Source organism: Geotrypetes seraphini, chromosome 9 (genome assembly GCF_902459505.1).
Source record: "Geotrypetes seraphini chromosome 9, aGeoSer1.1, whole genome shotgun sequence".
Taxonomy (NCBI): Eukaryota; Metazoa; Chordata; class Amphibia; order Gymnophiona; family Dermophiidae; genus Geotrypetes; species Geotrypetes seraphini.
In genome coordinates, this window is record NC_047092.1 from 104,250,000 (window position 1) to 104,272,225 (window position 22,226).

Genomic DNA, 22,226 nt, shown 5'->3' on the forward strand with positions numbered 1-22,226 from the left:
TCTTTGCTTATGCCGATGACATACAAATTCTTCACACTATTGATCCTTCTAATCTTGCTGATATCAATTCGATCAACTCTAAACTGGAAATAATCAGAGAATGGCTCCATAGTAACATGCTCTCTCTCGGTATCAACAAAACAAACTGTGTCCTCTTTCCATGGAAGGATAATCTTCACCTTCTAGCCACATTGCTTTTATAAATTGAAAATGATACGGTCCTTAGCTTCTATCTTAGATTCCCAATCTCTTAATATTTTGATTCATTCTCTAGTTATCTTAAAAATCGACTATTGCAATTCACTCTATAAAGGACTATGTCAAAAAGATATCAGACGTCTACAATTGATCCAAAACTCTGCTATCAAAATCATTACAAACTGAAAAAAATATGACCATGTCACTCCAGTATTGAAAAAAGTACAATGGCTACCTATACCTCAACGAATCACATACAAAATTGCTCTCTTAACATTTAAAACACAAAAAACTAACGAACCTGCTTTCATAGACCATCTCTTGATTCCATATGATCCTCCAAAGGCCTTAAGATCCACTTCTCAATGAACTCTCCATGTCCCCTCGCTAAAAATTATCGGCACTCGCCGTACCTCTATTTTCTCTGTCACAGCACCCATGACTCTTTCACTTTTTATCAGAGCAGAACATAATTTAGATAAATTTAAGGGTAGTTTAAAATTCTTCCTTTTTAAGGATGCATCTGAGTAATTTTCTTTCTTCTATTTGATTTTTTACTTCTCCCTCCCCTTCTTTTTTCTCCTCTTGTTTTCTTTCCTTTACAATAGTGCAGTTCCTCCTCCTCTCCTCTTGTATCCTACTCTCCCTATGTTTAGTATGCAAAGGTCTTCCACTTGGAGTTTGTTTCCCTTTTTTAAATGTTTTATTTAACTGTACAACACTTCGAGGGGTCCTTTTTACTAAGGTGCACTAACCGATTTAGCATGTGCTAAATGCTAAGGCACCCATTATATTCTATGGACACCTTAGCATTTAGCGCGCACTAAATCGGTTAGCGCGCCTTAGTAAAAGGACCCCAGAGTTAGCAAACTGGTTATTTTCTGTCTCCATCTACTAGTACGCAAGTATAAACCCATGGTCTCACGAGGTCTGATGTTGGTGTTTGAGGAGTTTGAATGTGTGTCTTTGTGCATGTAGTTGGGATGGGGGCAGATGAGGCCCGAGAGCATACACATTGGACAGTGACTTGGGTATTTTACTTCCTGATTCTGGGATTTGACAATGCCTAGTTGGATATTGGGGAGCTGTTTTGGGAAGGGAGTTTAGGGGACAGCCTCCACGATGTGGGGGTTGCTCTTTTTTCTTGTTCTGAATTGAGGAGGGGTTTTTTGGATGTGGGTATGGGGGGAATGTGGGGGTTATTCTGGTTCTGCATTTTGGGGATGTCTCTTTTGTCACATTTCTTGGGCATGGTTGCTGAGCAGCTGGATACCCATGGTGAAGGCTGGGTACCCGGGTATTCTTTCCCTGACTTCTTGTGTTTTGTTTTGTTTTCTATTTGGGATGATAGGGCTAAATCTTCCACGTTGCTGAGAGTGGCGACCTAGAATGTGTCGGGGGTGAATTCTCCCATTAAAATGGCTAAATTGTTATCTTACTTACGAAACCAAATTGTGGAGCACATGAAACTCAAAACTGGGTGGATGGGAGAAGTTTACTGTTCTTCTACTACTTGCAAGAAAGGGGGAGTGGCAGTACTTATTAGCATTTTAAGTAGAAAAAAACCCAGTAGAGGAGTACACACAACAGTTGAAAACAAAAAAGTCTCCCCTGACCCCAAAGGAGTAGGAGGGCAGAGATGGCTGAATAGGACTTAATTTAAATTATTAGTGAAAGTGGGAAAAGTTCTCAGTCTCACAGTTCGCAATTAGAGAATTACAACCCATATATGCACAGCTGCCACAATAGTAAACCCAGAAGGGTTACCTGTGAAACATCCAAGGACTAAACCACAATTTTGTAATAAAGTGTACCAAATAAACGTGTTAAACAGTGAAATAACGTGACAAACTTTAAAATTCATGCCGTCTCTGTCCCCCTACTCAGGAGTACACAGCGACCAGAGTTCATATATGCCTACAAAAATCAATCAAGCTGGACTCAATGCAGAAAAAACAGAAAACAAGCATAAATACAACTTATTTCTTCAAAAAAAAGTAGAATGTGCTCAAAGGAGCTGCATGCTATTTGTGTCCAACGGGGCTCCCTTTCAAAGGTCCACCAACCCCCTTCCTTAGGAACCAACACTGCAGTCACTGCTCGCTGAATTAGGAAAGGTCCCAGCACGTTGAGAAGAGGCATGTTTATTTGGTGCACTTTATTACAAAATTTTGTTTTAGTCCTGGGATGTTCCCTTCTGGGTTTACTATTGTGGCAGCTGTGCATATAGGGGTTATAATTCCCCAATTGTAAGCTGTGAGACTGAGGACTTTTCCTACTTTCACTAACAATTAAGTCCTATTCAGCCATCTCTGCCCTCCTACTCCTTTGGGGTCAGGGGAGACTTTTTTTGTCTTCAACTATTGTGACTACTTATTAGCAAGCATCTCCAGCCTCAAACTAAACTATTTGCCAAAGATAATTATGGCCGCTTTGTGCTATTGTGGGTGACTTTGAGTACCTTTAGTTTTAATCTCCTCGTAGTGCATGCCTTTTTTCAATCCCTGGTTAAGACTGCTTTGGGCGCTGATGCAGGCCCTCTGATCTTGGCAGGGGACTTGAGTCAAGTGTTTGATCCTTCCCTAGACAGGTCTTCCCCAGGTCAGCAGCCTTTACATTCACATAATTTTTGTTCCATATTTATGTGCTACTCTGGACTTAGTTGATCCTTTGCGTTTGTTACACCCCAAGGACAGAGATTATACACATCTCTCCTTTTCCCATTCTACTTGTTCCCATATAAATTATGTGCTTGTCTCTCAGTCTTTATTCTTTTGTGTTCTTTCTTCTGATATTGGTCCGCAAGCTATTTCCGATCATGCACTGATGCTGCTGGATATGGAGGTGGGGAAGTGCGGTGGGGGTGGTTGCCACTTTCCGGCTTACCTGTAGGAGGACTCACATTTTCAACAATATTTTGTGGAACGGTGGGCAGATTACGCCCATTTTAATGCTGCCCATGCTGCTGACCCAACCCTATATTGGGAAACCTCTAAGGCAGTCCTTCATGGAGATATTATTGCTTATGTCACTGCAAGGAACCGCCGTATTGCAGCTAAAATCCATGGAGGGTCAGTTTCAGTAGGCGGACCTATATTCATCAACCCACACTTGTGCATAAGTAATTCACACTTGCGCATAGGGAATGCCGCCCCACGACTTTGTAATGAAGGCAAGAAAATGACAAGGACAATTCCCAAACCAAAAAAATTTAAATTTTCTATAGATGGTACTACGCTTAGCTTGGTCATGTAGTAACGTATTTAAAGCGCACTACTCAAGGCTGGAGTCGGTTGGATGTCTTTTCCTTATCTTCAATTCCGGCACTATGGCCCAAATTCTGTAACCAGTGGCTAAAGTTAGGCACCTATTTTGGAGGCAACAAACTAGATAGGCGCCTATTGAACAACAAACTCAATTAAGATTTTTAATCGGCACTGATTGAAACATAGGTGCCTATCAAGAAAGCGCGATTCTGTAACAAGGCACCTCTAAAAATTTAGGCAGCCTTCAAAAAAATAGGTGCTATGCATGTTAGGCGCCTTCTTACAGAATCATTGCTCTTTAGCGTGCTTAAACGCTCGCATGGGCGCTTAACTTTTGGTTGTGCCTAGAGTTGGCCTATTTAATGGACGCCTCCAAAATAGGTGCCGCTCAGTGTGATTCCCTAAACAGCACCCAATTTTACTTGAATCACGCAGAACCGTGCCTACATCGGCGCCTAACTTTTGGGTGCTTCTTATAGAATTTGCCCTTATGTGACTTCTTTGCCTTCCCAGGCCACTGCTGGTTGCAGTTTATGACAACCTTTCTGAGGTTTATTGTTTAGAAGCTCAGTTGACTGTTCCCCTTAAATATTTTCATCATTCCCTGTTGGATTTTTCGCCTTCTTTGGACTATGCTAAGGTAGCCCAGTCATGAAACACTGAACTGCGAATACAATTGCAAGGCCATCATATACAACGCTTTTTGAAATTACTTCATGGACTTTTACCATGTTTATAAATTTCTGTGTAGGTTGTATATAGCACCTTGGCGCGCATTAAGAGCAACACTTGTCCCTATGGGGTCTTACTTGAAATATGGTAACCTAAAGGCTACCCTCTCACATATTTTGGGAGTGCCCACTAGTATGCATTTTCTGGTCTGCTATTTTTTCCAAAGTTAGGTGGCACTGTAATAGTTATAGTCTATTTTGGCTCTTTGACTTTGCCTAGAGGTCTTCGAGGTTTTCTTCGAAGGACAATTCTTGCAGGCCTGAAGGTTATTCTTTTTCTCTGGGTGGGTTCGCTACGTCTTACTTATAGCCAATGGCACTCCCGTATGATGTACCTACTCACTATTGAAACTATGAGTTTGTCTGATTGGGATACTAAATCGGGATGAGTGTTGCTTACTATTTGGCAGCCCTTTTTGGATACTTTGACCCCACAAGCGTGCAGCCGTGTCTTAATTGGTTGCCCCTGAATTCTGTCTTCTGCTGTTCTTCCCTCACATTCCTGGGGTGGTGGGGGGGTGGGAATGGGAATGGATAATCACTGATTTTGTTCATTTTTATGACACTGCTTCTACTCGGGGGGGGGGGGGGGGTTGTATATGCTATCTTTCTTTGTCACCTTGTTGTTCTGGATACAGTATTATATTGAAAAGTTAATAAATATGATTGAAATTAAAAAAAACAAAAAAAAAACACACCTCTGAACTGCTGTTCCACAAGAAAGTCTCTAATCAGCAGTCTTTCCCCTGACAGACCTTACATTAAGATAGGTACAGGGAACAAAGACAAAGTTCAGAATATACTCAACATCCTGATGCATACTACTGAAATATAAAAAACCCAAGAAGAGGAGAGCAGAAAGGACTACAGGGTGAAAATGAAAGAAGCCAAGAGAGAGATACGTTTGGCGAAGGCACAGGCGGAAGAACAAATGGCTAAAAATGTAAAAAAGGGAGATAAAATTTTTTTCAGATATATTAGTGAAAGGAGGAAGATAAAAAATTGAATTGCTAGGCTAAAAGATGCTGGGAACCAATATGTGGAGAGTGATGAGGAGAAAACAAATGTGCTAAACAAATACTTCTGTTCTGTGTTCACAGAAGAAAATCCTGGAGAAGGACCGAGATTGTCTGGCAAAGTTACACGAGAAAATGGAGTAGATTCTGCGCCGTTCACGGAGGAGGGTGTTTATGAGCAACTTGTAAAACTGAAGGTGGACAAAGCGATGGGACCAGACGGGATCCATCCCAGGATACTAAGGGAGCTCAGAGAGGTTCTGGTGAGTCCTATTAAAGACTTGTTCAACAAATCTCTGGAGACGGGAGTGATTCCTGGGGATTGGAGGAGAGCGGATGTGGTCCCTATTCATAAAAGTGGTCACAGGGATGAAGCAGGAAACTACAGACCGGTGAGCCTCACTTCAGTTGTTGGAAAAATAATGGAAGTGTTGCTGAAAGAAATGATAGTGTACTTCCTTGAATCTAATGGGTTACAGGATCTGAGGCAACATGGCTTTACAAAAGGTAAATCATGCCAAACGAACCTGATTGAATTTTTTGATTGGGTGACCAGAGAGCTGGATCGAGGACATATGCTAGATGTAATTTACTTGGATTTCAGCAAAGCCTTTGATACAGTTCCTCATAGGAGGCTGTTGAACAAACTTGAAGGGCTGAAGTTAGGACCCAAAGTGGTGAACTGGGTCAGAAACTGGCTGTCGGACAGAAGCCAGAGGGTGGTGGTTAATGGAAGTCGCTCGAAGGAAGGAAAGGTGACTAGTGGAGTCCCTCAGGGTTCGGTGCTGGGGCCAATCCTGTTCAATATGTTTGTGAGTGACATTGCTGAAGGAAAAGTGTGCCTTTTTGCAGATGATATCAAGATTTGTAACAGAGTAGACACCGAAGAGGGAGTGGAAAATATGAAAAAGGATATGCAAAAGTTAGAGGAATGGTCTAATGCCTGGCAACTAAAATTCAATGCAAAGAAATGCAGAGTAATGCATTTGGGGATTAATAATAGGAAGGAACCGTATATGCTGGGAGGAGAGAAGTTGATATGCACGGACGGGGAGAGGGACCTTGGGGTTATAGTGTCTGAAGATCTAAAGGCGAAAAAACAGTGTGACAAGGCAGTGGCTGCTGCCAGAAGGATGCTGGGCTGTATAAAGAGAGGCATAGTCAGTAGAAGGAAGAAGGTGTTGATGCCCCTGTACAGGTCATTGGTAAGGCCCCACTTGGAGTATTGTGTTCAGTTTTGGAGACCGTATCTAGCGAAAGACGTAAGAAGACTTGAGGCTGTCCAGAGGAGGGCAACGAAAATGAAAGGAAGCTTGCGCCAGAAGACGTATGAGGAGAGACTGGAAGCCCTGAATATGTATACCCTAGAGGAAAGGAGAGACAGGGGAGATATGATTCAGACGTTCAAATACTTGAAGGGTATTAAAGTAGAACTAAATCTTTTCCAGAGAAAGGAAAATGGTAAAACCAGAGGACATAATTTGAGGTTGAGGGGTGGTAGATTCAGGGGCAATGTTAGGAAATTCTACTTTATGGAGAGGATAGTGGATGCCTGGAATGCTCTCCCGAGAGAGGTGGTGGAGAGTAAAACTGTGACTGAGTTCAAAGAAGCGTGGGATGAACACAGAAGATTTAGAATCATAAAATAATATTAAATATTGAACTAGGCCAGTACTGGGCAGACTTGCACGGTCTGTGTCTGTGTATGGCCGTTTGGTGGAGGATGGGCAGGGGAGGGCTTCAATGGCTGGGAGGGTGTAGATGGGCTGGAGTAAGTCTTAACAGAGATTTCGGCAGTTGGAATCCAAGCACAGTACAGGGTAAAGCTTTGGATTCTTACCCAGAAATAGCTAAGAAGAAAAAAAAAATAAATAAAATTTTAATTGAATCAGGTTGGGCAGACTGGATGGACCATTCAGGTCTTTATCTGCCGTCATCTATTCTGGCATGGTCGATTCCTCTTGGGTGCACCCCTACCACCGCAGCCAGAATGACACCCATTAACTACCAGAATGGTGGCTGTCATTTGCTCTTCTTTCTATCTTTGTTAATACATGGAATACATAGTAACATAGTAACATAGTAGATGACGGCAGATAAAGACCCGAATGGTCCATCCAGTCTGCCCAACCTGATTCAATTTAAATTATTATTTTATTATTTTTTTTCTTCTTAGCTATTTCTGGGCGAGAATCCAAAGCTTTACCCGGTACTGTGCTTGGGTTCCAACTGCCGAAATCTCTGTTAAGACTTACTCCAGCCCATCTACACCCTCCCAGCCATTGAAGCCCTCCCCTGCCCATCCTCCTCCAAACGGCCATGCACAGACACAGACCGTACAAGTCTGCCCAGTAACTGGCCTAGTTCAATCTTTAATATTATTTTCTGATTCTAAATCTTCTGTGTTCATCCCACGCTTCTTTGAACTCAGTCACAGTTTTACTCTCCACCACCTCTCTCGGGAGCGCATTCCAGGCATCCACCACCCTCTCCGTAAAGTAGAATTTCCTAACATTGCCCCTGAATCTACCACCCCTCAACCTCAAATTATGTCCTCTGGTTTTACCATTTTCCTTTCTCTGGAAAAGATTTTGTTCTACGTTAATACCCTTTAAGTATTTGAACGTCTGAATCATATCTCCCCTGTCTCTCCTTTCCTCTAGGGTATACATATTCAGGGCTTCCAGTCTCTCCTCATACGTCTTCTGGCGCAAGCCTCCTATCATTTTCGTCGCCCTCCTCTGGGCCGCCTCAAGTCTTCTTACGTCTTTCGCCAGATACGGTCTCCAAAACTGAACACAATACTCCAAGTGGGGCCTCACCAATGACCTGTACAGGGGCATCAACACCTTCTTCCTTCTACTGACTACGTCTCTCTTTATACAGCCCAGAATCCTTCTGGCAGCAGCCACTGCCTTGTCACACTGTTTTTTCGCCTTTAGATCTTCGGACACTATCACCCCAAGGTCCCTCTCCCCGTCCGTGCATATCAGCTTCTCTCCTCCCAGCATATACGGTTCCTTCCTATTATTAATCCCCAAATGCATTACTCTGCATTTCTTTGCATTGAATTTTAGTTGCCAGGCATTAGACCATTCCTCTAACTTTTGCAGATCCTTTTTCATATTTTCCACTCCCTCTTCGGTGTCTACTCTGTTACAAATCTTGGTATCATCTGCAAAAAGGCACACTTTTCCTTCTAACCCTTCAGCAATGTCACTCACAAACATATTGAACAGGACTGGCCCCAGCACCGAACCCTGAGGGACTCCACTAGTCACCTTTCCTTCCTTCGAGCGACTTCCATTAACCACCACCCTCTGGCGTCTGTCCGACAGCCAGTTTCTGACCCAGTTCACCACTTTGGGTCCTAACTTCAGCCCTTCAAGTTTGTTCAACAGCCTCTTATGAGGAACTGTATCAAAGGCTTTGCTGAAATCCAAGTAAATTACATCTAGCATATGTCCTCGATCCAGCTGTCTAGTCACCCAATCAAAAAATTCAATCAGGTTCGTTTGGCACGATTTACCTTTTGTAAAGCCATGTTGCCTCGGATCCTGTAACCCATTAGATTCAAGGAAATACACTATCCTTTCTTTCGGCAACACTTCCATTATTTTTCCAACAACTGAAGTGAGGCTCACCGGCCTGTAGTTTCCTGCTTCATCCCTGTGACCACTTTTATGAATAGGGACCACATCCGCTCTCCTCCAATCCCCAGGAATCACTCCCGTCTCCAGAGATTTGTTGAACAAGTCTTTAATAGGACTCGCCAGAACCTCTCTGAGCTCCCTTAGTATCCTGGGATGGATCCCGTCTGGTCCCATCGCTTTGTCCACCTTCAGTTTTTCAAGTTGCTCATAAACACCCTCCTCCGTGAACGGCGCAGAATCTACTCCATTTTCTCGTGTAACTTTGCCAGACAATCTTGGTCCTTCTCCAGGATTTTCTTCTGTGAACACAGAACAGAAGTATTTGTTTAGCACATTTGCTTTCTCCTCATCACTCTCCACATATTTGTTCCCAGCATCTTTCAGCCTAGCAATTCCATTTTTTATCTTCCTCCTTTTACTAATATATCTGAAAAAAATTTTATCTCCCTGTTTTACATTTTTAGCCATTTGTTCTTCCGCCTGTGCCTTCGCCAAACGTATCTCTCTCTTGGCTTCTTTCAGTTTCACCCTGTAGTCCTTTCTGCTCTCCTCTTCTTGGGTTTTTTTATATTTCATGAACGCCAACTCTTTCGCCTTTATTTTCTCAGCCACTAGGTTGGAGAACCATATCGGCTTCCTTTTTCTCTTGTTTTTATCTAGTATGGGCTTCCAAGATGGTATTTTTAAACAGTGTCCATCTACATTTCTTTCCCTCAGGAACTACCACAAAACCTAAGTGAATTCATCTGTCTTAAAATCTCACACCTTTCTTGTCTGTGTTCTGACTTACATAAGAACGGCTATACTGGGTCATACCAATGGCTCATCTAGCCTAGTTTCATTTTTCTGACAGTGGCTAGTCCAGGTCACAGTCCGTGGCAGAAACCAAAACAGTAGCAAAATTCCATGTTACCAATCCAAGGCAAGCAGTGGCTTCCCCTATGTCTGTCTCAATAACAGACTATGGACTTTTCCTTCAGGAATTTGCCCAAACATTTCTTAAATCCAACTATGCCAACCACTATAGCAACATTCTCTGGTGAGTTCCAGAGCTTAACTATTCTTTGAGTATAAGTTATTTCCTCCTACAAACTCCCATGGGGAACCCACTGCTTGCCCTGTATTGGTATTATGGAATATTGCTACACCTTGGGTTTTGGCCAGGTACTAGTGTCCTGGATTGACCACCGTGAGAATGGGCTGCTGGGCTTGATAGACCATTGGTCTGACCAAGTAAGGCTATTCTTATGTCTAATAGTCTGCTCTAGTTACACACATGTCATCATCAAAAATTGGCAGGAAAAAACTCACAGATCAAAATGCCAGTCTGATTAACACACAAATTATATTATATTAAAATTCAATTTATAGATGGGTTTCATTACTACCATATCTAAGCTTTTCCAGTAAGTTTTGAAATGGTGAATCTGAGTTATTGGGAAGCCTACAGAAAGATTCAGTCCTCTTAGGGAAGGACTCTTGTATACAAGAGTGTACTAATTCATGTATGGCCCAGTATGGTACCAATTCATGTATAGCTGTATGGTAGAGGTGGAGGTACTGGTGGTAGGGGGCAGCATTAAAGGAGCTGCTACTATTAACAGAACAACATTCAAATATAGTGCAGAGTTTGGAGTGTAATGTTTACTTACCAAAGTTGCAGTTCTGAGTTTGGTTGTAAATAAGACCAAAAGGCACATTCCAACCAACAGTTCTGCCAACGGCTGTGTGGCAGGATTTCTTCCCCTTCAGATTATTCCACGTAATGTCTGAGTTGCGCTTCACAATGGCCACAGCAAAGTATGAGGCTGTTTCATCTGTCACAAAGTACAATGCTTTTAATCATATGACTTGGGGGAACAAAGCTGAAAATTAAAGTGAAATCAGTTTGCACCAATTAGCTTAATATAGTAACATGCTTTATAGCATGGTGAGCAAACTTCAGCTTGTTAATCAAAATTGGCTCTTCCATGCCTTTCTTTTAGCGCCCTCATTCTTTCATACTCTCTCCGTCCCTATCATCATTTCCAAGTGTATATATGCCATAAAATATACAACAAACAAAAAATCCAACAGAACTGCAGTAAAGTATCATATAGAAGAACAAAGGCAAGAACTGCAGTGGTGATGTACAAGATACAGACAGTTTGAATTCCTACCTGCCTTTCTCCGGTAGCAGTCAGGAGGACTTCATTGGGCGTGGGAGCACACTCCGCCCCTCCCCGACTCTACATCCCGCTGAGCCAGTTGGAAGGCACAATCCTAATGGTGCACAGCCGTTCAGCGCATCGTCTAAAGCGCATGTCAAAGGCACCTCAGCGAGCACATTTGCGAAGCGACCGAACTACCATAATTTCAACCCCACCTAACCAATCTACAACCTAGTTTGGTCTCATACAATCACACTATCAGACATGCTTACTCTCAAAATGTTAACCACACCACAAAAACACACACAAGCTATCTTACTGATTGCCCTGTTCCTAGCTAACTGGAAGGCAACAGCAAACAACATCTTCCCAATACCAACGATATCAAATTCTAATGGAATTCTCCACCTTCCCAGATGAATCACAACAGACAGAAACACAAACTACCAGACCTACACCTATCACCCCAACACACAAATAACAAGAAGACCGACTAACCCCTAGAAGACCAAAACACACTCTCACCAAAGATCACTCATCTACCCAAAAACAACTCACAGTGAACCAACAAACTACACCAATCTCACATGTGCATACTTAAACATAAGAGCCATAGGCCCAAAAACAGAACACATAAAAAACTGGATAGAAAGGGAAAAACTAGACTGCCTCTTTCTCACTGAAACCTGGCTTACTTCTGAAGCAGACCCCAGAATAACAGAAGTTTGCCCTAAGGATATAAAATGATAGTGGTCTGCAGAGAAAACAAAAGAGGAGGAGGAATTGCCATCATAGCCAAAAACACTATAGACCTAAAAATACAAGACAAAATTACTACCCCATACATGGACTTACTAGCCTGTCAACCCTCAGGCACCTCACTCAAAGGCACCCTAAACTGCATGCTTTGCTACTGTGATAGGGAAGCCCCTGTCCCAAGGAAAAGAACAGTTAAACTTCCCCAGCAGGCATCAAAGGGCTTGGTAAAACCTGGCCTGGAGCAGGCTCAGCTGACTCAGCCCAGAGGAAAGGGGCAGAGGCAAGGTTTGTAGGGTCATGAAATGGTTAACTGTTGTTTAAAATATTGCTCTGGCCTACATAGCTGAAGAAAGTGTACAATCTATTGACTTCATCTGCCTAAAATGTATGTCCCTACCTTACCACATTGTAAGCTAAATAGATAAGAGTTTGAGCCATGATGTACCCTGCCCTTCTGTACATTTAACTCTAAGAGTTAGATAAGTGTCCTGCTAGTGACCTGCTAGTGTGAGCTTAGATCCAATGAGTGTTAAGAAAAGTAACACGTGAAAAGCTTTTTCTAGAATTCAGTTGTATAGCCAGAAAAATGAATAAATATCTCTGTAACTTCCTGGTTTCGGCACTTCTGAGCCAGCTTGGAGCTCAGGGGTCCAGCATGCATGCTGTGAATAAAACTCTTGTACTTTCTTCACGCCTCTGACTTTGTGTGTCCAAGTGACCTTTCATTTGGCGCCCGAACAGGGACTTGAAGGTCTCTTGACCACTGGTTACTCGATTGGTCACTTGTTTCTGGTCCTACGGCTGATGTGTCTGCTTAGCCGACTGCCTTCCTTTTGGGGGGTTGGCAGACCTCAGGACGTTGGACCGCTTCAACTGACTTATCTAGTCTCAGTTTAAAGTACAAGAATCTGTATCAGTTTAATTCTGTCCTGGAGTGGCCACCATTTGGTAAGTGGGAACTGATCATCCCTATCCTGTCTCTCGTTTCCTGCCTAGTAAGCCACGTGATCTGTCGCTGAAGTCGTGGGGGAAGGATTCTAGGAAACTGTTATTTTCTGGTTGAGTAACTGAACTGACATCTGTTGTTTTGTGTGTTTGAGAGTGTCTGAGACGTCCTTGAGGACGAAGCGAGTGTGGACCTGTTAGTACTGCGTTTCCCTAGTCCGGAGACGGGCAGGGCCAGGAATTCAGGGAAGTGTTTTTGTCCTCCATTTCACAATGTCTACCTGTGGGGGATCCCTTGATATGTTAGCTAATTTTAAAAAGGGATTTATCTCTGATTTCACTTAACAAATCAACCCTTATTTGTCTGTGCCAGTTAGAATGGCCGATATTTGGTGTGGGCTGGCCCCCTCTGGCTCCCTGGAAAAGGACATAACTCGTCAGGTTTTTATGCATTTGTTTGCTGTCGGTTCCTCTCCCAGTCAGCCAATTTTTGCATTCCAATGGGAAAACCCTTCCACTGGACAAACCTCCTAAGTAACCTGGACCCGTCTATCCCAGGGCTTTAAAATTAGCCCCACTCTATTCAGCACCGCCCTTGCTTCAGACCTTGCCAAATTCTTCCCTTCATCTGATTCCCAAGTCCTGCAGTATCCCGGGTTCTTTATGAGTTCTGTCTGTCCAAATGTATCAGTGAAGTTTAAACTGTCAGTTGTTCACAGCATGAGAGGAGAGTACTTTTCCTTTTGTGCTGATAAGGGCCATGAAGTGTTTAGCACTTCAAATGCGGTTTCTCCTGAAACAGATAAGTGGTTTTGCATTTGAAGTTTTTGGCTATGTTATAAAATGTTTATATATATTCAGAAATAAATATAAATGAAAAATATGATTTCTGGAAATTATATTTCATGCTAAAAAGTTCTTTGTCCAAATTTAGAAGTTATTTGTCTAATTTAAAAATTCTGAAAAGGACTACATCTGTAATTTGATCTCTTTGATCTTTAAGCAACTCTCTCTCCTTTGTGAAATTCTGTAGGAAGGGGGAGTAAGTCTCTACTGAGACCCATGTTGATTGTTAAAAAAAAAAAAAAAAATGAACAATGTTTAAACTTGTGAGTACAGTAAAACCTTGGTTTGGGAGCATAATTTGTTCCAAAAACATGCTTGTAGTCCAGGGCACTCGTGTACAAAAATATACATACTTGTATTGCAGCCCTTGCTCGTTTGGAAAAGTCACTGTACTTCTGCAGCGTCATATAGAGAGGAACCATTGGCTCAGTTGTGATAATGTGATGCTTGTATTCTGTATGTACGTTGCTGGTATAGCAAGTTAAAATTTAATCATTGCTTATCTTATAGAACACTTGCAAACCAAGTTATTTGCAATCCAAAGTTTTACTGTTTATTCCAATCTTTGTTTTGTATTTCTTTTTATAAATCATGTAAGCTTAGTATAAAAATGTAACTTTTAGGAATAAGAATGTAATTTTTAGGAATGCTTTTGTATGGAAGTAAATATTTTTGCCAGTCAGCTGATAGTGAAGGGACTGCTGCTTTAGAGAGCGCTTGTGTCAGACTACCCTGCTTAGTGGGTGGATCCAGAACTGCATTTTACTTAATTTTTACAAGTCAGCTCTTTGGAGTAGGAACCTGATATAGAATAGGGATTGAGAACAATTCTTATGTGTTAGTAGACATCTTAAGTTCAATTATTTTGTACCTTCTCTAATCTTTTGTAAACCGCATAGCACTTCACGGTATTGCGGTATATAAACTGTTATTATTATTATTTATCTGAGTCTTTCAGATAGTGGGTCTGCCTTTTAAATTTTCCTGTGGCCATATTTACATTGATTTCAAGTATGCCTTCCTTGTGTCACCTACCTTGGCTTTCATATTTCCCAGGATACCAGGTCCCTTCCCACACCCAGGTCCAGGCTGTCTGTAGTCTCCCTGTCCCTGATAACTGCAAGGCTCTGAGCACCTTTCTCAGTATTGCAGGATACTGTCCTATCTGGATCTCTGATTTCTTTACTATTGCTCGTCCTCTGTATGATTCCACCAAAGGCGCTGACTCAGCCCCTTTTGTCTGGACCCAACTTCAGGAGCGGTCTTTTCGCTGCCTCCAAAAACTTCTGACTCAGGCCCCTGCCCTCTGGCACTTCCGCCCAAGAAGCTGAGCTGTATGCCCTCACTTCTGCCCTGCGATATTCTGCTTCTTTAGTCTTGCAACATCTACACTGACTCCAAATATGCTTTCTTTACCTTGCATTCCCATAGGGCCATCTGGAAATATCGAGGTTTCATTACAGCCTCCGGCCGCCTGATCCATCATGCTCCCCTCATTCTTGACCTTCTTGAGGCCGTACAACTACCCTCACGTGTTTCTGTTATGCACTGCCATGCTTACAGACGCGTGACGGACCTTGTCTCTCGTGGCAATGCCCTTGCCGACCGCACAGTCCGAGCTGCCAGTCTCTGCCCCCTCTTTCGGCTCCTCTGTATACAATCATTCCTTTTCTGGACACCCTTACACCCCAGTACACTTCTCAGGAACAGACTTGGGCATGCATTATTTTGGGCCAGTCTGTCCTGAAAGGGGGTGGATACAAAATGTGCCAATTCAAGGGCCAGTCTGTCCTGAAAGGGGGGTGGACACACTGATACTTCAAACATGAGCACAGTGGGTACCCTCATATTCATTCCTCAACACCTGGCCCTCACGATTGTCACAAGATGCCATGATTTGGCACACTCTGGAGAACCCGCTATAAAATTGACTCTCAAGAGACATTTCTTTATCAATCACCTTGATCAGCTAGTCCGGAATATGGTCCAACAGTGTGTTGTTGATTCTAGAATAAAATCCCCAATCAGATGACTGCCACCTCTTGGACACCAACCCATTGGAACATATCCGATGCAGGTTCTGTCTGTAGATTTTACCCACATGCCCATTTCCCGTTCCTTCAGTCACTTCCTAGTCTTCACAGACACCCTGACTAGATGGGTCAAAGCCTTCCTTACTTGCACTGAATGCGCCAGGGAAGTAACCAAACACCTCCTGAATGATATAATTCCATGCTTCGGTCTCCCTGTTTCTATAGGCAGTGACAATGGCCCTGATTTCATTGCCGATGTCGTCCAACAAATTGCTCAGGCCCTCCAAATTGAATAGAAATTATATGCTGCTTACCATCCTGAGAGCTCTGGTCAGGTCGAAAGAATGAACAGAACTCTTAAGACCCTTCTCATGAAATGAATTGAAAAAACTAATCTGTCCTGGCCTGTCCTGCTGCCTTCTGTTCCACCCATTGTGAACCCAGATCCTGGTTCCTTTGCTACTCAGATATCCTACAGAGTCAGGTCCAATCTTTAGCTAAAGCCCTTTAAGAGCTCCACAAATGGGACCTGGAAAGGGCCCCACTACCGATAGAAACATAGAAACATAGAAATAGACGGCAGATAAGGGCCCACGGCCCATCTAGTCTGCCCACCTTAATGTCCCTCCCCTACCTTTGCCCTGTGAATAGATCCCATGTGCCGATCCCATTTGGCCTTAAAATCAGGCACGCTGCTGGCCTCAATCACCTGTAGTGGAAGACTATTCCAGCGATCAACCACTCTTTCAATGAAAAATAATTTCCTGGTGTCACCTCGTAGTTTCCCGCCCCTGATTTTCAACGGATGCCCTCTTGTTGTCGTGGGACCCTTGAAAAAGAAGATATCTTCCTCCGCCTCGATGCGGCCCGTAAGATACTTGAACGTCTCGATCATGTCCCCCCTCTCTCTGCGCTCCTCGAGCGAGTATAGCTGCAATTTGTCAAGCCGTTTTTCGTATGGTAGATCCTTGAGTCCCGAGACCATCCGGGTGGCCATTCTTTGCACCGACTCCAGTCTCAGCACATCCTTGCGATAATGCGGCCTCCAGAATTGCACACAGTACTCCAGGTGGGGCCTCACCATGGATCTATACAATGGCATAATGACTTCCGCCTTACGACTGACGAAACCCCTTCGTATGCAGCCCATGATTTGTCTTGCCTTGGACGAAGCCTGCTCCACTTGATTGGCAGACTTCATGTCCTCACTGACGATTACCCCCAAGTCTCGTTCTGCTACCGTTTTTGCTAGGATCTCGCCATTAAGGGTATAAGACTTGCATGGATTCTGGCTGCCCAGGTACATAACTTTGCATTTTTTGGCATTGAAGTTTAGTTGCCATGTCCTAGACCATCGCTCCAGTAGGAGTAGGTCGTGCATCATGTTGTCGGGCACTAAATCTTCGTCTGTTGTGCATTTGCCCACTACATTACTCAGTTTGGCGTCATCGGCGAATAATGTTATTTTACCTCGAAGCCCTTCTGCCAAGTCTCTTATAAAGATGTTGAATAGGATTGGGCCCAAGACTGAGCCCTGTGGTACTCCACTAATCACCTCCGTCATTTCAGAGGGGGTGCCGTTCACCACCACCCTTTGGAGCCTACCTCCAAGCCAGCTCCCAACCCATTTCGTCAATGTGTTACCTAATCCTATAGAACTCATCTTGCTCAGTAACCTGCGGTGTGGTACGCTATCGAATGCTTTGCTAAAGTCCAGGTACACGATGTCCAGGGACTCCCCAATATCCAGCTTCCCCGTTACCCAGTCAAAGAAGCTGATCAGGTTGGATTGGCAGGATCTCCCCTTAGTAAATCCATGTTGTCGGGGATCCCGTAGATTCTCCTCATCCAGGATCTTATCTAATTGGTGTTTGATTAGAGTTTCCATTAGTTTGCTCACTATCGATGTTAGACTCACTGGTCTGTAGTTTGCTGCCTCCATCTTTGAGCCTTTCTTGTGGAGTGGAATGACGTTAGCTGTCCTCCAGTCCAACGGGACGCTGCCTGTACTAAGGGAGAGGTTGAAGAGCGCGGACAGTGGCTCCGCCAAGACATCACTCAGCTCCCTAAGCACCCTGGGGTGCAGGTTGTCCGGCCCCATTGCTTTGTTAACCTTGAGCTTTGACAGCTCACCGTAGACACTGCTGGGCGTAAACTCAAAGTTACTAAACGGGTCAACTGAGCCAACCCTTGTCTGTAGCTGAAGGCCGAGCCCTGGCGCTTCTCGGGTGAAGACTGAGCAGAAGTATTCATTTAATATTTGGGCTTTTTCCGAATCCTTTTCCACATAGTCTCCGTCTGGTTTCCTAAGACGTACAATCCTGCCTGAGTTTTTTCTTCTACCACTGATATACCTGAAGAAGGATTTATCTCCCTTCTGGATGTTCTTTGCTAGAGACTCCTCCATGAGGAATTTAGCCTCCCTGACTGCTGTTTTGACGGCTTTTGATTTGGCCAGGTAGTCTGCTCTAGAGTCCTGCTTCCCTGATTGTTTGTAAGAGATGAATGCTTTTTTCTTCTCCTTGATCAGGTCTGAGATCTCCGCAGTAAACCACTGTGGCTTATTATTCCTTCGCTGTTTACTTACTGATTTTACATAGCGGATTGTTGCTTCTTGTATGGTTGCTTTCAAAGTCGACCACATGTCTTCCACGTTATCGGTTTCTTCTTGGCTTTGTAGCGCCTGGTGAACGAAGTCTCCCATTTCTTTGAAATTTGTGTCCTTGTATTTGAGGACTTTGGTTAGTGTAGTAGATTTAGTGAAACCTTTCCTGATATTGAACCATACCATGTTGTGGTCACTGGAGGCCAATGTGTCGCCCACCGAGACCTCTGTGACACTTTCTCCATTGGTAAGTATCAGGTCCAGTATTGCCTGATCCCTTGTCGGTTCCAACACCAGTTGCCTGAGGCTTGCTCCTTTCATAGAGTTTAATAGCCTCCTGCTGCTGCCGGAAGCAGAGGTAAGTGTAACCCAATCCACATCAGGCATGTTGAAGTCACCTAGCAATACTGTGTCCCCACGCAAGGTGATATTTTCTATATCTTTGATTATTTCCATATCCAGGTCATCCTGTTGTCCTGGGGGTCTGTAAATTACGCCAAGATACAAGCATTTGTCCTTCCCTCTGGCCAAATTAACCCAAAGGGATTCCCCCGTATACTGGACATCTGAGATTCTCGTGACCTTAATGTCATCTTTAGTATATAATGCTACACCCCCTCCCTTCCTACCCTCTCTTTCCCGGCGAAGCAAGTTGTAACCCGGTATGACCATGTCCCACCCGTGGGAGTCTGTGAGCCAGGTTTCGGATATCGCCACCACATCCAGGTCGGCATTCCAATTCCAGGATCTTGTTTCCTAAACTGTGTGCGTTGACGTACATAGCCCTCCATGTTATATTTTTGTTATGTCTCAGTGGGGATATTCCTGTTTGAGCTATTTGAACACCTTTAGCATTGTTTGTGTTATTTGTGCTTTCCTGAGGCTCAGAACCACAATGTGTACTCCCCATATACCCAGAACTACAGTGTGTACTCCCCCTAGACCCGGAATTACAATGTGACCCATAAATATGATGTGACCCTACTCCCGACTCAAAAGTGTGTGCACTCACCCCTGACCCAGAATTTCGGTGTCTACTTTCCTCAGCCTCATAAATGTATTGGCATTTTAGTTCGCCTGGTATGTTGTTTGTGCCTGTACCCTCCCCCGACTTACCTAGTTTAAAGCCCTGTGGAGTAGGCGGGCTAGGCGGTGTCCAAGGACATTTTTCCCTCTTCTGGTTAGGTGTAGCCCGTCGTGTCCCTGTAGTCCTTGCAATGCTTCTCCATGGTGCAGAAACCCGAAGTTCATCTCCTTGCACCATCCTCGCAGCCAGTCGTTCGCCCTTTGTATTCGATCCTCTCTGGCTCTGCCCTTGCCCCTCACTGGGAGAATCGAGGAGAAGACTACCTGCGCATCCATCCTCCTCAGCTTCTCCCCCAGGGCCCTGAAGTCTTCAGGTATGCTGTCCGGGCTGCTCTTTGCGGTGTCGTTGGTTCTGACGTGGATTAGAACCATGGGGAAGTGGTCTCGGGGCTTGATGAGTCTGTCAATGCAAGCAGTGACATCCCGGATCCTGGCCCCTGGCAAACAGCAGACCTCTCTTGATTGTAGGTCTGGTCTGCAGATTGGTCCCTCGGTGCCCCTCAGCAGCGAATCTCCGATGACCACCACTCTGCGCTTCTTAGGGGTGGGCTGTACTGTTGATTCCTGAGTTGGAACCGTCTGCTGAACAACTACTTGTAGCTACACAAGTCCATGGGTATGTCCCTGGAAATACAGTATGGCTAAAACTTGGAAGTCAGACCCCCTGAAACCTAGGTGGATAGGTCCTTTTACTGTCCTAATTTCTTCTCTTATAGTTGTCAAGGTGTCTGGACATGAAACTTGGTTCCACTACAACACGGATCTTCAGCTGAAGTTTTCTAAGACCTCAAAAGTTCTGAATATTTACCATTGTACTTAGCAGGTGTTCTGAATATAATTCTTTATAAGTGTTTGAGTTTAATTGACTGCCTGTGGTTCACCACTGCCTTTAGCAAGTGTCTTGAGTATAACTGTTTGAAGTTTTCTAAGTTGTGCCTGAAAGAAAAATGAGCTTCCTATATTAGTATATATATATATCTGATATTTGTGTTGCCCTTACTTATGCTTCTTTCTTCTGTATTTCTTTCCTATTGTACTTAACAAGTACAACTTTTGCCTGATGTTTGTTTGCAAGAAGGAGTTAAGTACAGAAAGTGTCAAACATTTGAGGGTATTTTCTGTTTCTAACCTACTAGTGATGAAGTTTAAAAGTGGGCGGAAATCTGCAATGATAATGTTGAGGGTCCACTTATCAACTAGACTCTTATTGTAGACCCCACTCGCCCGGTGTCTTTGTATTGTGATACATGTGTGTTATTTGATGTTTCTCAAGGTCATGGTACTACCCCTAATATAGTTTTGTGTGGCTCCCTAGATTAACTGTGTTATTATACCAAATGTGCTAAGTATATATGTCTGTATAATCTGATGCCTTTAAGAACTGCCCCTATGAGGAAACCTTCACTAATGGTGGAGCCTGTCCTTTATGAGAAAGTGTCTTGTGGGCCACCTACAATAACCCACACAAATATCCCCCTAATACCCCCTCTGCCTCCCTTACTATAGGTCCTAGCTCCGGCCCCTTGTGTACTACAGGCTACTGTAATCCCATGGTTTTCACCATCACTGACCCTATAACTGGAATGCCAATGTCCAAGTCCAGAAGGCCAGAGACCGCATGGTATTGTATATTGATGGTAAAAGGTGAGACCCAGGTACTGATGTATATGTCCGCATTGTATCCGGCTCATGTGCTCCTGTCCATCACTCTGTGGTATTTCCCCAGCTTTATGAAAGTAGATGCTGATATCTTGTAATCACTAGAAATCTGTTTATACAGTTTGCTGAAACTATAGGTCAGACTCTTAATGTTAGCAATTGTTTGTATGAGGAGGGACTGGTATGAGAGAACAGTGGCCATGGGAGGCAAAGCAGCTGGACATGTTAAACCTGACTTCACAGACCCTCACTTTTACGTCAGGTCCACGACCTTCACGATGGGCCTTGTGAACATCCATTGTTGCTTCCCGCTGTCTTCAGCGCCCTTCAGACACTGATTAATGGAACTTCCTATGAATGATGGTCAGCTCCTGATAGTTGATACTGGCTCTGTGATCTGTTTGCCTACTCTTGGTTGCCTGCTAACTAGACTGGTACATGTGTGCTTTGTATGATCCGTCCCAGCTTCTTCCTGTTACCGCTGGCCGATGAAGAACACCTGGGAGCCCCTGTATTCAACACCAGAGGTCGCCAAAAGTGGTCTACTTCCACCAATTCCCTTAAAATAGGTGAATGGAGTGATGACTGTCCTGCAGAATGGATCATTGCTGTTTATGGACCTGCCACATGGACCAAAGATGACACCTGGGGCTATCGGACCCCAATCTATATGCTGAACTGCATTATTTGTCTACAAGCTGTACTTGAATTGATAACTAATGAGACCACCCAAGCTATGAGTACTATTGGCAGAGCAAATGCTAAAATGCGCACTGCTATTTATCAGAATCGTCTAGCTTTGGACTATTTACTAGCTGCTGTGCCTGTGATAAATTCAACCTCTTCAACTGCTGCCTTGAACTTGAGTAAAATGATTGAGGACGATGTGGATCGTATCACCAAACTGGCTCATGTTCCTGACTAGACCTGGCGTGACCTTACTGCAGACTGGATCTCTGGTACCTTCGGCTCCTGGTTGCCCTCTGGTTCAGCACTGAAGATCATCTTGCTGGTTGCCGCCCTGTCTTCTCTGCTCCTTTGCTGCCTGCCCTGTATGGTCCCCATAGCCTTAAAGCTGCTCCACTGAACTATGGACTCTGCTGTCAACTGTTCCACTGCTGCATTGGCCCTTGCCCTCTCCCAGTATCATCCCTTACCCACTGGGGACCCCGACTTTCCTGACCCCTAACTTTATTTTGTCACGCTTGGCTCCTTAGGTACGCCAGCCTGAAAGGGGGGAATGTAGGGTCATGAAATGGTTAACTGTTGTTTAAAATAT

At 43.9% G+C, this 22,226-nt stretch overlaps 1 protein-coding gene across 1 annotated transcript in view; it reads right to left on the reverse strand.

Moving 5' to 3' along the window:
* The window catches only part of TF (transferrin), a 587,202-nt gene that overhangs the window by 213,377 nt on the left and 351,599 nt on the right, over positions 1 to 22,226 (reverse strand). Inside the window, exon 12 of the mRNA XM_033958374.1 lies at positions 10,517 to 10,681. Within this exon, the coding sequence (XP_033814265.1) occupies positions 10,517 to 10,681 (165 nt within the window). The remainder of the gene's footprint in view (positions 1 to 10,516; positions 10,682 to 22,226) is intronic.